An 18,114-nucleotide genomic window follows, 5' to 3' on the forward strand; every position below is an offset into this window, starting at 1 on the left:
TCTTGGGTCTCCTCCATGCATTAACTCACACACCCCTCCTCCCACACTGTGAGCCCAACTTTAGGTTGTATCCACTATCACAGAATACACACACTTTATCACACACACATCAGGGTGGTTTGGACCACAGTGAAGTGATGAGGGCCTGGTCATCTCTATCTGTTGATAGCCTTCCCTGAATCATAAGGATGTCAGGACACTGTCCATAATAGGGACTTGACCTTTGACCCTGGGCCTTTCACCACACTATTCCCTCGGCTTCCCTTGCTGGCTGCCGATGAAGACATTCCTCTGTCTACTTTTGGATTTCGGTTTTGTTTTCCTTAAAACACGGAGAGCTCTCCCGGATTGGTATTTTGACAGCTTTCGCAGAGTTTCGCACCATGTTGTGGCTATTTTTGGTGAGAGGAGAAGAATTACATTAGATATGATATATCACTTCACTCAATATGATAAAGTATGTAAACATTGAATTATCTTACCACCTAAATGGGATAAAACTCGATTTACTAAAAACCATGGAAATACAACACAGCATTGTGAACCCCTGTGTTATATCGTTGAGTGTTATATAGTTGAGTGGTGGACAGTGAGAATCCTGTGGCATCTGCTGTGTACTGTAGTGCAGGGGAGACGGGAACAGACTGAGTGTGTACAGGGGCAGGGCTACCACACAAGCCTCAGGTCAGAGAGCGTGTAAACCAATCCTCGCAGTCTGAGCACATCCTCTGTGCTTGGGGACCCTCTCTGCCTTACACACACACACACACACACACACACGCACGCACGCACGCACGCACACACACACACACACACACACACACACACACACACGCACACGCACACGCACGCGCACGCGCACGCACACGCACACGCACACGCACACGCACACGCACACACACACACACGAGGGAGAGAAAGAGAGAGAGAGAGCGACTCGTCCATAAACACACATTCCTCTGCAGTCTCTGTGAGGGGCAGGCTCAGAGTGTGCTGGAAGCCTGGTGCTGTTCTTTAGTGAGCCTCGCTCCAGTCGTTTAGTCACACAGGGAAACCAGAGCAGAGACAGAGGAGGAAGAGCAAAGCAGTCACACAAGAGGAGGTCTGACGACACTATCCGTATGCACTGACCCTTGTATTTAACACATGTAGACATACATGCACACGTGCATGCTGCATTGATACAGTGTAAAAAGGACCATCTATATAAACACACAAGCTGTCACGGTGCAACACGTGTATGCGGCGAGCCCTGGACGACTGGACTTCTGGCTGACTTCTGACCGGACACATAGCGCTCCAGCAGCCCATTACAAGAGTGTGTGTGTAAGTGTGTGTGTACGTGTGTGTGTGTGTGAGCACACCGGAGATGCCCTCCAGACCTTCTCACAGTAGGAGGTCCAGCACGGCGATGGATGACACGTGTTCTACATCGACTGGGATCCGTACAGCCTTCTGATCCACTCAAAGAAATACTGGCCCAAGACCGACGAAAAGAGACCGACGAAAAGAGACCGACGAAAAGAGACAGACGAAAAGTCATCCAGAAGCCAACGATAAAAGGACTTTACTTTTTCAACCTTTCCTCCAGGCTGGAATGATGTTGTGGAACAAGTTTGCCTGCCACCTGCTTTCGTTGGCAGCCCTACTGGTGGCAGTGGGCTGCAGTGGGGGAGAGCATAGAAAAGGGACAGATGGCAGTGCCAGCGGCGCAGGACAGGGCAGCACAGGTGGCAGCACGGGTAGCAGCAGCGGTAGTAGTAGTGAAAGTAGTAGCAGCAGTAATCGGAGGTACCACAGAGTCCAGCATGGACAGTGCACCTACACCTTTATCCTACCTGAGGGCGACAGCAGCGGAGGGAATTCGTGCCGACAAGGGAAAGCAGCGACACAGTTTAACAGCGCCAATGCGCTGCAGAGAGACGCTCCACCCCTGGAACAGGACTTCGCTTCCCAGAAGATCCAACACCTGGAGCACGTCATGGAGAACTACACTCAGTGGCTGCAGAAGGTAAGGGAGAAGTGGTCACACTGTCATAAGCAATGCAATGCGGTGTCCTTTTATGTTTACTTTCTGAGTATGCATTGAAGCGGTCTGTGTTTACGCAAGGGCTGTGTTGTTGTGTCTGGCTCTGATGTATGTTTTTATGTGACCCCTTTAAAAATGTATGTGCGTTTGAGAGTGATGTTCTCCGGCTTTCAATTGGAGTTTCCTCGTGGTTGTCCGGCTTTCAATTGGAGTTTCCTCGTGGTTGTCTTAATGAAAGTTCTTACAGTATTGTCAGGGATACATCTGTGCGCTCTATGGCTGGAGCTGTGTGCTACGACTCTGGTATTCATGGATTAAGATCTTGGAGAGGGTCTTGAATTGATGAATGATTATTATGACAAATGTAAAACTGTGAACAAATCTCATGAGGAATCTAGTTAAAAGCCTTTGTACGGCTGTCCCATACCGACAAAATAACCAACATCCATAAACAATTTACATCCACAAAGCTGTTTTGTTACGTAACTGTATATATTAACCACTGATCTATTTGTGTAAGATCCGTGTTTGGTACTTCTCCGAAAAACTCTGTGCTCCCTGAGCAAAATTCCACAGATGTCAAGTTACGTTCCACGCTGCATCAGTCACGATGCGTGGTCGTAATATGTCAGTCCTCCAGAGTTCTCCAGTGTGCTGTCTCTTTAATGACAGGAAGCCTGTAAGGACCACTGCTAGAGTACGACGGAAGAATGCTCCCTCTATGTACCGCCACCCAGGACTTTCCATTAGTCCGCACTCTAGCTTTAGAATATAAAGAAAGCAAGTTCATGGAGTCATCAGATATTTTCTATAAGTAAAGTATTTACTAACGTGAAAGAAATAAAAATAAAAGTACATGTGAAAACGTACTGATTATTGGGAATAGATTAGTTAAAGGGAATAGATCTTCCGTTTTCTGATCTGTATCTTTTGCCTTGCAAAATTGTGTATACATCTTTATTTCAAAGCTCTGTACATTTTTCATGGGTAACCTTCAAATTGGATTTTCAACAGGCAAGGGCAGACTTACAATTGGGTAAGCTACACTATTGCGGGAAACAGAAATAATGATTTTGCAATGCAGTGCTCATTGAATTCAACTGGGAATGCAATCAACCAACAAATATACTTGTCGATAGGCTTGCCAAAAAATTGTAGGCAAGGGAACTAAGCAAATGTACTTTCTATCAGGAGTTTAAGAGACAGATGCCTGTGGAGCATATGACTCCTCACATCCTTTTCCTCCAACGTGTAAAGCCAGTCAGGTGTTTATGACCAGGAATATGGTTTCACTGTGACGTTAATGAATTGTGAAGTCATCACTGATACCACTTGGCAACTGAATTGTTAATCTTAGACTCCTTATCGCTGAAAAGATAAACTATCTCTCCGAAATGAATACATGAGTCAAATAAACAAACTCTACATTCGGAAAAGCAGCTCTGCTGTACTTTTCACAATAATGTGACTTTGCAAGGAGATCAGAAGGGACAATCTATGATGAATTGCTTAAACACACAATCGTTTCTTTTTGTCTGTAAAATGTTGGCACAAAGTGAACAAATAATTGCACGTAATGCACAATAGATTTGATAGTTTTCTCTGGAATTGTGGGATTCATTTAACTGAACATCATCAATACCCGTTAGCGTGCTGGGGTCTCTGCTCACTAGTAATTGGAGCACCATCTTAAAAGCTATTGGGGCAAGTTTCTCAACGGTATTACTGCTTTTCATCTACCTCCGAAATGTATTCTTTCCACTCCTCTGGTTGTGAGAAATGGTCGTTCTTTATAAATGACCCAACAATTCATTCCAATGAACTGTTGGTTGAGTTTGTAGGAAAGTAGTAGAGGTGTTATTGCTTCTTACTGTATGTTGTATCTCACACTAGTAAAGCACAAACATAGAGGTATGTACATATCAATTCCTAAATACATTGGTTGGCTTTTGCTCAGAACCTACACACATCACTAATACATCTCTCGGTTTATCTCGTATCTGGGAAGAGGAATTTCAGTGGTAAAAACTGCTCGAAAACTTGAGATAAGCTGTGGGCTATAAATGGTTGTGAGAATGATGACCTATATAAATTAAGAAAAACTATTGGCATGCAAAAGATTGTTCCGTGGAGAAAAATTATATCACATAATGAGGACCATGACTATACATTGTAAAAAAAATAATAATAAAAAAAACCTTGATTCAATGTACAATTGTAACGCAAGCAGTTGCAATAGGATTGTAAGTTTGCTCAACAAAATAAAATTGAAGTTAATTCAATGTGCAATTTTAAGTCAACCAGCTGCATTATAGGATTGTGAGTTTGCTCAACATTTGGGCACATATGGCCTTATAGCTGAACCAACTTTGAGCAGAGTTTGAGTACATAGCTCAAATTCTTGTCCTTTTAAAGTCCAATCAACTCGCGGAATAAGGCTGATTAAGCAAGTTGTTGTTGTTTTTTAACAGTGTAGGACAACTGTAAAGTCACCCTGAGTGAAAAGGAGTCTGAGATGAAATCACATGGACATGGACATTGAATCATATTGATATAGGTACTTCAACAGTCCATGATGGTACTAAATAAACAGTACAAGCAGCAATTGTAGACTGAATTCTAGACTTAATGAGACCGTTGGAATAACTTTTTCTACTCAAACGTAAAAATGGTAGTGTGTGAAAGCATCTACCATCACCACTAATACCATCGTGTTTCTTCCCCGACACATCTGCATTCTCTGCAGACCTCTGACATTTTTTCATCTTAAGGGGGGGGAAAAAACAAAGGAGAAACCCCAAAAAATCCTGCATCCAGCACGTCTTCAATATTCTGAAAGAACAATATGCAATAATCTTGTCAACAGTTGATTGACAATAGAAGTGACAGTAACCGGTGGACACCAACATAATAAGAATTAGGGGAGACGTTTTAAGAGGCAGCACACGGTGATAATTCTACCCAATTACAGAGGTGCGGGAACATCAGGATGCAGTTAACATTTCTCATCAAACAGAGGATTAAGTGTCCCAGCCAGTCAATCTATCTTAATCACGTAAGCCTTGACTGCTTGTCAAGAGGAGAGCTGTCCCTAATGCTACTCCAGCCACCACTGATGAAAGAATCCACAAAGGATACCACACACGCCTCGATGCATGGGCGCCTTAACTTGTTGGGGGTAGATGCAGCAAGCAGCTGTTCGGGAATTATTAGGCAGTCCCAATCTTTCCCCTCCGTGGAAGTCTGGTCGGCCCAGGGAAGAGCAGGCACTGATAACATTCCTGCGCAGTCAAAGGTGGCTTCTGTTTGTCCAAGGATTACGTCCCCGGCAGGCCTGTAAAGAAGGGGGAATTGGACCAGATTGCCTGTGATCTTTGGGTATTTGTTGCTGGAAAGTAGCCAATTAATGCATCCCTATTCCATTCCATCACTGCCTGGTTTGTGAAAGTGTGCATGGTCAGTTGTAGAAGAGAGATCATCGAGTTTGCCTTTTAACCTTTTAACGACAACAAAAAAAACATGAAATCAAAGTTAAAATAACATTGGGTGAGGTGTTTCGTATCACTCAGCCGATCACTTCCAGATGCATTCAACGTTTGAATGATATAAATCAGCTACGGGAGAGATACACTCAAGATCCCCTTTCCACTTCCTCAATAATTCAAGGACAACTCAAGTCATTGAAACTTGGACCAAGGTCCATTTCAAGGAGCCAAAAAGTAAATCCTGCTCCCCGGGAGTGAAAGTGATAGATCTTCACACGTTCACTTTAGTGCCGAGCGTAGAAAGGGTTTCAAACCAATGTTTCTTCAGGGGGAGGCATTGCCAGAATAAGCTGTTGAAGTTAAAAGAGGAGAGACGATATCAGTGTTCACAGTGCTATCCCTGTGAATTTCCCATTGCTCTGCCTGTTAGTGTAATCAGGCTGCACAACATGGGTAGTTCCTAGTTTCCCTTCACCCCTTGGGGTTAATACAGAAAAAAAGGGGGAATATTTCTTAACGCTATCAGAAGGCCACACAGCCTGCCTAAAGAGCCAAGGAAAGACTAAGCTATTTTAGGGGTGACTTCCTCTGTATCAAAACTTCTTTTTGCAAATAACGTGGGCCAAAATGAACAAATTGGACGATGCAGCGAGCTACTGGACGCACAACAGACTGAGAAGCGCTTCCTTCCTGTCCCTTGCAGAAGTTGCAAGACCAGGAAAATAGCAGAAGGGGCTGTTGTACTCCGCTACTGCTTCCATAGATGAATCTTAGCCTCGCTTGCATTAGCAGAGAAGGTGGAAAAGAGAACAGAGCTTCTTTACAGCATGTCAAGGGGATAGATAAGGAAGTCCATTACAATGTCACAGTATTCCCACATGGATGTGAACATTGAGGCCGACATGGTTATTGTTATTTTCAGGAAATGGGTATTTAGTATGTTTGTCACGGTCAATATGGCAGCTCACTTAGTATCAAACTCTTTTCCCAGAAATCGTTTTTCATTGTGGTCGTTAGCTTCGAACCTGTTAGAACTTTTGATATTGGGCAGAAAAGTATTTTTTAATTCTACGCCATGGTTATGCAACCAAAGTGAATAGGGGAGGTATTTAATGCCAGCGGTCTTGAGAGTCTTTCCAGTTTCTCTTGAGTCTCTCTGAGGCATCATGTGCACATGTGGTTAAACTCCCATCATTCATTTCAATGAATTAACCTCCAGTGGGCTCTTGGTACAGGATTGACCTAGCTTTAATTGCAATATTATTTTTGTATTTGCTTCGGAGTGCCAGTCATTTGCTATACACCGCTCAAAGACGTTTTACTTACTGCTCTGCACTCCCCAGTATATGTGTAAAATCATTTGAGAACGTCCTGTATTATGTTTGGGTTTCCGAGTATATTCACTTCTTCAATGGAATACATTTTTCTTCCTGGGATTACCACAGGTATTATAAATAAGAGAGAGTGTGCTGCAGCATGTCACTCAGGTGATATAGAGAGCTTTACCATCGGCCTATACTGTATGTCAGGGGAACTGATATTTGGATACTTCCGTTCTCAATGACATTTGACCTTGTTTTGAGTAATGGTTCAGTATGGTGTGCCTGTATAATGAATTAACATACCTTGGGTGGCAGGTAGCCTTGCGGTTAAGAGCGTAGGACCAGTGATTGAAAGGCCGCTGGTTCAAATCCCTGAGCCGACTAGATAAAACCTTTGCCGATGTGCCCTTGAGCAAGGCAATTTAACCATCATTGCTCCTGTAAGTGCCTCTCGATAAGAGTGTCTCCTAAAGTCTCAGTATTCGCGCTTGTCTTTAGAAGTTATAGCTCGCAAGCATTGCCAAACGTACAGCATACAGTGCGAAGCCTGTATGGGTGAGTGATTCTGACCCAAATATAAGATAGTAGCCAATGTGGAATATTATACAACACTATAAAAACGGATTGTTCAGTCAGTGGTCCAATAAATGCTGCTATCACAGTGTACTACAACATATCGTTGAAATCCAGCTGTGATTTGAAAGAACCCAATGGTATATCACTGCTTTCTATTATTTATACAAGACATAGACTATAACTCATGTCAAAATTTCTCTGGCTTGTTAAGTTTCTGTCATATTTCTCTGAACTGTCCATCGGGGAGCCCGTTTGGGTTCATTTCAGCCCTGTAAAATTCCACGAGGCCCTACAAGACTCTGCCTTTATATAAATGTGTATACCTTCAAATTTTACAGCTGTGTTTTCTTCCAGGGACAGCGATCACAGGATAGATATGTGGGCCTATGCTTTCTACTTCTGTTTACTGGCAGGCGGCGGGAATAGAAGGAACGTACAGTAATGTATTGCCGTTATTTCTTTCTTTTTCGGGTCCACACATCTTCAAGTTCGGTGTAGCATTTATCCTCTACAAATTCCCCATCCTGTTCCATCTGACAATTATTCATCTGAGAGATAAGGCTGACTGCGTGGAGTTTGGGGAAATTCCTGAAGCATCCCAAAACACTGCCATTAAGCCCTTACTCCCCTTTGAGGTTGTGTCCTACAGATGTTGCATTGTGAGCGGTTGCTTTTGTCTGTCAGCACTGGGGCCACTTGCCAAAGTTCCAAAGGACACCATTTCACCTCATTTGAGAGTTCAGCTTCTTCAACTTTTCCATGATTACAAATCAAAACATCACAACATTGGTGATGAAAGAGAGCAATGGAATAGTTTCTGTCAAAGTGAGAGGCTTTGAATAAACAAACAGAACAGCAGATAAATAACAGGTCATAAAAGCACCCGCCGTGTGGGGGAAAAAAAATGAAGAGAAGCAAGTGGAGGTGGGGAGAGAGGGAAAGAGTGTGGGAGATATTGGGTAACAGATAAGCAGTTTCACTCCCTCACAGCCAGAGTTGGATCAGTAAATGAAGAATAGGCGAGCTTTCCTTCTCTTACTCTGTTCTTGTTGTGATCTGGGCCAATCGCACATCAGGCTTCATGTCACACTTTGCAATAACCTCAGTCATTTCTGTGTTCTGTCTTTGGTGTTGGTGAGGCGTAGGGAAAAGTTGCTTGATGAATAATTCTTTGTAGTCCACATCTCATGATATATTAACATACGGTCTGGAACTGCACAACATGGTCAGCCACTCACGACTCCTCCCAGTGCGGTGGGTGGTTTTGTCTTGTGTGTGGGACATGTTTGAGTCCCGGGTTAACGGTTTAGAGCTGTGGCACCTCGGCGTGGCACCTCATCCACACCCCTCACACACACACATACATACACAGACCCAACATAGGAACAGCTCTGGAGAATATCTTAACCCTGTCCAGCACAGTGTTTGCCTTGTCTGGGACCTAAGCCAGGCTTCTCACATTCCACACAATACCAGGGCTGTGGCTGGCAGAGCCAACTGGAGATGACTGGTGAAGATGTCGATAGTGTGCTCCCCCCCCTCCCCTTTTCTTCCCTGTCACATAATTTTCAACCTCTGCTTAAAATAGGAGTCAAAGGTCAATCCACCTTACATCCTGACCTTTTAGAGAATAACTGTACTAAATGTAGCCTCAATTACCCTTATGATAGAGCCCTAGCAAGCTTTGTTGGGTCAGGATAAGACCAACCTCTTGTACTATGATACTGTAAGTGTTTCTAGTAAATTGCAGGGATAAAGGGATCGTTTCAACAAGAGGTGTAACTGTTGTCGAGGGTAGAAATTCAGTCACTACCAGACTGATGCGGACCACGACCAGAGAATCACTCAACAAGACAGCCCCAGAACACATGCCTGTAGCTGGAAAACTAATGGAGCTTTACGCCTGTTTACTAATAAATGGGTGCAGATGTTTGTTTGAGTGGACTTTACTGCCGGGGGAGCTGCAGGCTGGGGTTGCGGGGGTTAATCCTCAGCAGGTCTGTAGGGTTTGTGTTTGGATGGACTGGAGGAGCAGGGGATGAGATTCAGTCTGACTAATGGTGGTCCGTAGATGGACAGGTGGGATCTGCCTCTGTAGGCCTCCCCAGAACTCATTCCTTGAGCTTGAAACATTATGCATTAAGTTCTCAAACTTCTTAATGTGTAGTATTGTATGTCATAGTGTCAATCTGCATACTAATATAGCGTTTTCTTTGACTTTACTTTACCTTATTTAATTTTTTTACCTATTTGGGACATTTCAATAATACTATATTGTAGATGACTACTGGTAGTCACATTTTCCAATGTAAGAGGAATCAAAAAAACAATTGGGCTCTCAAATATTACATAATGATTTTGGAGTATTCTATAGCATACTATAATATGGTAACCATAGTCTAGCGGAAAGGATCCCTAAGCGTCCCTTATACTTCAGCTCAGCCAGTGGATGATGGTCCTACAGTACTTGTCTTTGGGGTGCGCTGGTTTCGATCATTTGATCTCTCCCCTGCTTGTCACTGTGTGTATACACACTTCTTTTGCACTTCAGTCTGAGAAAGCAAAAATAAACAGAGGTCCAGCCAGATGAAAGCCTCGGGATAAGGCGACAATGTGCTGCGTATGCTCTGGTCCTCTGCTGCTCCGCTCGGGGCCCTCTGAGGAGTCAGAGCTGTAAGTGACTGGAGAGGACCACGCTGGGTTATGATGATGTTACAGGGTTTCAACCGAGCTCTACTGTGCCGGTCTGGTCTGCCTGGGGATATTCCATATGATATGACTATGAGCTGAGCTTCCACAGCTCCAAGGGTTGGGGTTTTGCTTGAAAGTAACTGCTTTTTCTCCATGTTGACATGTGGATTGCAGATTAGAGAGAGAAAAAAGGTATCATTATTGTTTATAGTTATTATTTTACACAACATGATCTCTGGGTTGTTGGTTAGGATTTGAAACTAGCTGTACAGTTGCAGGAACAATGGCATGTCTTAAGACTTGTGACATTTTTTGATTGTGTAAATACTGAATATTATAGACGTTTCAACCTGTGAAAGAGATACACGGCCTCAGTAGCCATTAGCATCCATTTTCCCTTCGTGACACCGGTATGACCTGAGGTCAGACCAAAGCAGCTCCATCTGGTGAGGGCTACTGTACCTCTTCCTGCTGCTTTGTTTTCATTCCATTGCTGTTCAGTAGGCACCGCAACTGAGGAAAAAAGAGCCTGTTTCCAGTGACTGCCTCTGCGGCCTTCACGCCCCCCCCGGGCGCACTGCTCCCCTCAAACCCATTCTGCCCGGGGCATGATGACTACCACTGTCAGCACAGACGCGTGATATCAAAGCCCCCTGTCCAGAGTCCAGACCCGCACAGCTGCAGATGATACATTGTCTAGTCTAGCTGTGAGATGGGGATGAGGAGGCAAAGGAGAAGTGTCTCATCATTTAGACCTGATGTAACAGTGTGTCTGGTTGTGTGATGTATCCATAGCAAAGGAGGGAAGGGGGGCCATGGTTTGACTTGGGAGTTTATATAGGAGGTTTTTCTGTTTGCGAGGGTAACCCTGGATGACTTGAGAGTCTCTAAATGATCGCTTCTTCACTTAGCGGGATGCTAGGGGGAAAGATAAACATGGACATGGCGCTGAATGTAACAATACCTTGCATTAAATGGCAGTTCAATTTGAATAGAAGAGGCATCAGCTCTGATAGATGTTAAGCTGACATTGGCAGTGAGGGAACATAGTGGTTATTATTATGTGATGAGAAAGGCCTCCCATATTCACAAACTTTGAGATTGCACACATACCAACTTTATCACGAGGCAAACTTATTCCATCTATGTCTGAAATGTGCTGGCAGAGATAAAGATACCCCAAATGTTTGGATCAAATCACCCACGTCCCGTGGGTTGATATTCCTGTGTGTTCTATGGCTAGGAAGATTGGGACAGCAGTGCCGAAGGGTTTACTCAGCCATTAGCGGCTACGTTCCTACTTGGATGAAGCCCATTGGAAACGTTCCTATGTTTGAGAGAATGACAAGCTCGATTCCTCGGAAAACTAGAAAACTAGGGGTCCAGTACGATGGCAGTTGAATTTGTTGAGTTTGTTTTGTTGTTTGGTTTTGTTTCTCCATTCCCATGTCTTGGATGAATGCATATGTTTCCTCTCCCATACGTCCAGATACACACCATTGATTGGGGTAATTTGAGGGCCTGCTTTTGACATAAGAGAGCTCCTTGAAACTCAAAGATTTGTGAAAATAGACATCCACACACAATCAAGGCTGCAAAATATTTATTTTCTCTCTTGATGAATTCACATGACTGATGCTAAGTGACCTGAGCTAAACAGAAGGAAGGAAAACAGCAATATATGGTTATTACTATAATAGACTATAATTCAATTATATGATGAGTAATTAATAGAATACTACTGTTCCTTATCTAGTTTTTCAGACCGGGTGAAAATACAAATGTATTACTATACAAGTATAGAAAACTCAGTAGTAAAGGATTTTGGAGATTCATCAGGGTGTTGCTACTGGAATATGGTCATATAAGATAGCCAAATAATCCTTGTCTAGACCAACTCTAAGAAATCATTTGCAGAATCTTGATTGTAATAACAAGCAAGCCTTCCACATCACAGCACCCGAATCTGAAAGAGAAATGTAAACATTTCTGTTGGACGAGATCCCTGCGGCCGTTCGGAGAGGAGAGCTGAAATTCAAAGCAAACACTTTCTCCGTCCCTCTTGTCATATTTCGAGTAAGTTCATGTTTATAAGACAGGATATCAAACATTAATTGCTTCTTGGTTATGTTAACTTATTTTGGGCTTTCTTGTGAAATTGGCTCCTATCTTAAACTTTTTACCTGTCTGTCATTGTCTGTACATTTTTAGTAGCGTGTTACCTTGGTTGCAGAGGATTGTGTTTAGTTTAATACATGATATTGTTGAAGCCCTTGAATTGATGTGTGACATCTCTCTGACATTGGTTAATGATACATGTATAGTAGATGGATAGGCAAAGTATTCCAACCAGATAAATTATTCCAATCACATAAGAATTAATGTATCTGATGGATGAAGTAAGATCGAATTTCCCATAAAGAACAGAAAACTGTTGGCAGTCGTGTTCAGATATAGTTTTACTTTTCTCAGGCTTTTTCCCATTTATAAACATTTGACCTTTGTCTTTACAAACTTTTGAATCTTTAATCTGTTTCAAGTTATGCAAAATGTTACTGTCCAAGCATCGGACCTCCATTTCAGCCGACAATTTCAAATATTTAAATCAAATCAAATCAAATGTATTTATATAGCCCTTCGTACATCAGCTGATATCTCAAAGTGCTGTACAGAAACCCAGCCTAAAACCCCAAGACAGCAAGCAATGCAGGTGTAGAAGCACGGTGGCTAGGAAAAACTCCCTAGAAAGGCCAAAACCTAGGAAGAAACCTAGAGAGGAACCAGGCTATGTGGGGTGGCCAGTCCTCTTCTGGCTGTGCCGGGTGGAGATTATAACAGAACATGGCCAAGATGTTCAAATGTTCATAAATGACCAGCATGGTCAAATAATAATAATCACAGGCAGAACAGTTGAAACTGGAGCAGCAGCACAGCCAGGTGGACTGGGGACAGCAAGGAGTCATCATGTCAGGTAGTCCTGAGGCATGGTCCTAGGGCTTAGGTCCACCGAGAGAGAGAAAGAAAGAGAGAAAGAGAGAATTAGAGAGAGCATACTTAAATTCACACAGGACCCCGAATAGGACAGGAGAAGTACTCCAGATATAACAAACTGACCCAAGCCCCCTGACACATAAACTACTGCAGCATAAATACTGGAGGCGGAGACAGGAGGGGTCAGGAGACACTGTGGCCCCATCCGAGGACACCCCCGGACAGGGCCAAATAGGAAGGATATAACCCCACCCACTTTGCCAAAGCACAGCCCCCACACCACTAGAGGGATATCTTCAACCACCAACTTACCATCCTGAGACAAGGCCGAGTATGGCCCACAAAGATCTCCGCCATGGCACAACACAAGGGGGGGCACCAACCCAGACAGAAAGATCACATCAGTGACTCAACCCACTCAAGTGATGCACCCCTGCTAGGGACGGTATGAAAGAGCCCTAGTAAGCCAGTGACTCAGCCCCTGTAATAGGGTTAGAGGCAGAGAATCCCAGTGGAAAGAGGGGAACCGGCCAGGCAGAGACAGCAAGGGCGGTTCGTTGCTCCAGGGCCTTTCCGTTCACCTTGACACTCCTGGGCCAGACTACACTCAATCATATGACCCACTGAAGAGATGAGTCTTCAGTAAAGACTTAAATATTGAGACCGAGTTTGTGTCTCTCACATGGGTAGGCAGGCCATTCCATAAAAATGGAGCTCTATAGGAGAAAGCCCTGACTCTAACTGTTTGCTTAGAAATTCTAGGGACAATTAGGAGGCCTGCGTCTTGTGACCGTAAGCGTACGTGTAGGTATGTACGGCAGGACCAAATCAGAGGGATAGGTAGGAATAAGCCCATGTAATGCTTTGTAGGTTAGCAGATAAACCTTGAAATCAGCCCTTGCCTTGACAGGAAGCCAGTGTAGGGAGGCTAGCACTGGAGTAATATGATCAAATATTTTGGTTCCAGTCAGGATTCTAGCAGCCGTATTTAGCACTAACTGAAGTTTATTGAGTGCTTTATCCGGGTAGCCGGAAAGTAGAGCATTGCAGTAGTCTAACCTAGAAGTGACAAAATCATGGATTAATTATTTCTGCATCATTTTTGGACAGAAAGTTTCTGATTTTTGCAATGTTACGTAGATGGAAAAAAGCTGTCCTTGAAACAGTCTTGATATGTTCTACAAAAGAGAGATCAGGGTCCAGAATAATGCCGAGGTCCTTCACAGTTTTATTTGAGACGACTGTACAACCATTAAGATTAATTGTCAGATTCAACAGTGTCAGGACCCGGTTACGAACCTGGGTCTCCGGAGTGAGAAACAGTCACTTAACCAACTGAGCCACGAATAGTCAGCAGAACCCAGAAGATGAGGCAGACACAGCAGTACTTAAGACGGTGTATTTAATAAAGTAAAAAGGAGAAGTCCTTCAATACAAAAATTGCAAATCCAAAAGGTGGTAGGAATAGCACAAAAAAGCCTCACGAGATACTCAAAAACAAAAACAGAATTCCACAAGAGCATCCACCGGAATCGACAAGAATACACAGAACACTAGGGCTGGGTGCTAACATACAAACACAGAGCACAGAACTGAGGGAAACTAAGGGTTTAAATACAATCAGGGGAAAAACGAGGCACAGGTGCAAATAATAATGGGGAACAAGGGAAAAAACATAAGGTCAAAAAGCACAATGGGGGCATCTAGTGACCAAAACCCGGAACAACCCTGACCAAATCCTGACAAACAGAAGATCTCTTTGTTTCTTGGGACCTAGAAAAAGCATCTCTGTTTTGTCCGAGTTTAAAAGTAGAAAGTTTGCAGCCATCCACTTCCTTATGTCTGAAACACATGCTTCTAGCGAGGGCAATTTTGGGGCTTCACCATGTTTCATTGAAATGTACAGCTGTGTGTCATCCGTTAACATTATGTTTTCGAATGACATCCCCAAGAGGTAAAATATATAGTGAAAACAATAGTGGTCCTAAAACGGAACCTTGAGGAACACCGACATTTACAGTTGATTTGTCAGAGGACAAAACATTCAGAGACAAACTGATATCTTTCCAACAGATAAGATCTAAACCAGGCCAGAACTTGTCCGTGTAGACCAATTTGGGTTTCCAATCTCTCCAAAAGAATGTGGTGATCGATGGTATCAAAAGCAGCACTAAGGTCTAGGAGCACGAGGACAGATGCAGAGCCTCGGGCTGATGCCATTAAAAGGTCATTTACCACCTTCACAAGTGCAGTCTCTGTGCTATGATGGGGTCTAAAACCAGACTGAAGCATTTCATATACATTGTTGTCTTCAGGAAGGCAGTGAGTTGCTGCGCAACAGCCTTTTCTACAATTTTTGAGAGGAATGGAAGATTCGATATAGGCCAATAGTTTTTATATTTTCTGGGTCAAGGTTTGGCTTTTTCAAGAGAGGCTTTATTACTGCCACTTTTAGTGAGTTTGGTACACATCCGGTGGATAGAGAGCCGTTTATTATGTTCAACATAGGAGGGCCAAGCACAGGAAGCAGCTCTTTCAGTAGTTTAGTTGGAATAAGGTCCAGTATGCAGCTTGAAGGTTTAGAGGCCATGATTATTTTCATCATTGTGTCAAGAGATATAGTACTAAAACACTTGAGCGTCTTTCTTGATCCTAGGTCCTGGCAGAGTTGTGCAGACTCAGGACAACTGAGCTTTGAAGGAATACGCAGATTTAAAGATGAGTCCGTAATTTGCTTTCTAATAATCATAATCTTTTCCTCAAAGAAGTTCATGAATTTATCACTGCTGAAGTGAAAGCCATCCTCTCTTGGGGAATGCTGCTTTTTAGTTAGCTTTGCGACAGTATCAAAAAGGAATTTCGGATTGTTCTTATTTTCCTCAATTAAGTTGGAAAAATAGGATGATCGAGCAGCAGTAAGGGCTCTTCGATACTGCACGGTACTGTCTTTCCAAGCTAGTTGGAAGACTTCCAGTTTGGTGTGGTGCCATCAAATATTTACCTCTTTCCTTACAAGGTTTCAGTGATGAGCCAAAGCACCGGACCTCCATTTCAGCCGACCATTTCAAATATTTACCTCTTTCCTTGCAAGGCTTCAGTGATGAGTCAAAGCACTGGACCTCTATCCCAGCTGACCCATTGATTGATCCTCCTTCTGTCACGTTAAGGCAGAGGACGAGAGAGAGGATGAGAGAGAGAGAGAAGTCAATTAAATTGGAAGATCTGCATTTGCCCAAAAGCATAAAAATAGGAGCCAATTGGAATTTGGAAGTCCTTATTTTCCTTACTGCACCATACTCTACATCAGATTTTTAGGGAGTTTTGGAAACAAAAGAAAACGCCAAGTCTTTAGAGTTTTCACCAGTGGGCACGCTTCTCACTTTTGTCAATTTGTTACGCCTAGGAGCTTTGATGGACAGAAAGTGGTGTATTGGCTTTACTTGCCAAATGATTTTGGGCATTGGTTTTATATGCAATGATTTGGGTTGGAGATGGTTGGTTTGGTTTCAGGTTGTGTACACAAGACTAACTATGTCCTTGGAAAAGGATAACAAAATGAAATCAACACAACAGCATTCTGACAGAAAGAGAGAGAAACAGAGAGGACAGCTTTGGGTCCTGGCAGTGGACTGGTTGGATTAGAGTGTGATTCCCATTGCACTCTGGTCAAAAGTAGTGCACTACAGTATATAGGGATAGGGTGCAATTTCGTTTTGGTACATGGCAGTCACACTCTGTCCATGGATCAGTTAAGCCCTGGAATCAGCACCCAGCAGGGCTTCAATAATGAGTCATAGCACTGGACCTCAATTCCAGCCGACCAGGGGCCTATTGATCGATCCCCATTCTGAGAGAGAGAGAGAGAGAGAGAGAGAGAGAGAGAGAGAGAGAGAGAGAGAGAGAGAGAGAGAGAGAGAGAGAGAGAGAGAGAGAGAGAGAGAGAGAGAGAGAGAGAGAGAGATCACGATTTGGTAAATGCCTAGTATCTAGCTGTGAGGGTAAAGGTTGTAGAAGGTAACTTTGATTTCAGCCTGAGTTGCTCTCCTAATTCGTATCCTCTCATGGTCTCACTCACTGTCTCAAAGTGACTTATATACAAACAACTCACTACATTTTGGCTGGGGCAATGAGACAATGAGTTATATTCTATATGTATGCTGTTTGTAAAGAATTATATCCAACCTCAATTTAAGCAACCCATTAAAGTCCTGGGCATTGAGTGAATTATAACCACAGGTTTCAGAGAGCGTATTAAATCCCCCCTTCACTGTCCTTTGGCGATAAGAAGGCGTTAGCACATTTGCTGGCATCATTCTCAAGGTGCCCTGTGCTGCAGTGTGAGGTGCTAATCGACAGTAATAGCTCCTTTACTGTATCCACTTGAGGCTTCTCAGATGGTTGGGGCCCGTCAGTGGGAAATGCAACCCAGACATCCACAGAGCCAGAGATAAGCTAGGCTACAACAGAGCACAAACGGTATGTTATAAACTGGGTGGTTCGAGCCCTGAATGCTGATTGGCTGACAGCCGTTGTGTAACAGACCGTATACCACGGGTATGACAAAACATTTGTTTTTACTGCTCTAATTACGTTGGTAAGCAGTTTATAGTCGCAATAAGGCACCTCGGGGGTTTGTGGTATACCTCAGGGGTTTGTGGTAAGGGCTCTATCCAGGCACTCCGCGTTGCGTCATGCTTAAGAACAGCACCCTTAGATGTGGTTTATTGGTCTTATACCACAACCCCTCGGACCTTATTGCGTAAATATACCACGGCTGTCAGCCAATCAGCATTCAGGGCTCGAGCCACCCAGTTTATAAAGGGAAATAATGCACACTCTAGAATGCCCTTCAAGCCAATCAGAAAGGAGTATTCAACAATGCCATGGTATAAGTAAGCAACAAGCAATGCTTAAATCAATCACACAACCTTTACCACCTTTCTACTCATGGCTCTGATAATGATCCACAGTCCAGGTAAGAGGATAAACCTGACACCACAGTTATGGCTAACCTTGATGG

The 18,114-nt window shown here is 43.4% G+C and overlaps 1 protein-coding gene across 2 annotated transcripts in view; it reads left to right on the forward strand.

Moving 5' to 3' along the window:
• Positions 1-972: 972 nt before the first annotated feature.
• The window catches only part of LOC135552323 (angiopoietin-1-like), a 57,264-nt gene continuing 40,122 nt past the window's right edge, over positions 973-18,114 (forward strand). For both annotated transcript variants that reach the window (XM_064983877.1, XM_064983879.1), the window contains exon 1: positions 973-2,011. In XM_064983877.1, the coding sequence (XP_064839949.1) occupies positions 1,598-2,011 (414 nt within the window). In that variant the 5' untranslated portion in view covers positions 973-1,597. The remainder of the gene's footprint in view (positions 2,012-18,114) is intronic.

The sequence above is a fragment of the Oncorhynchus masou genome, chromosome 13, assembly GCF_036934945.1.
Source record: "Oncorhynchus masou masou isolate Uvic2021 chromosome 13, UVic_Omas_1.1, whole genome shotgun sequence".
NCBI classification, from domain to species: domain Eukaryota; kingdom Metazoa; phylum Chordata; class Actinopteri; order Salmoniformes; family Salmonidae; genus Oncorhynchus; species Oncorhynchus masou.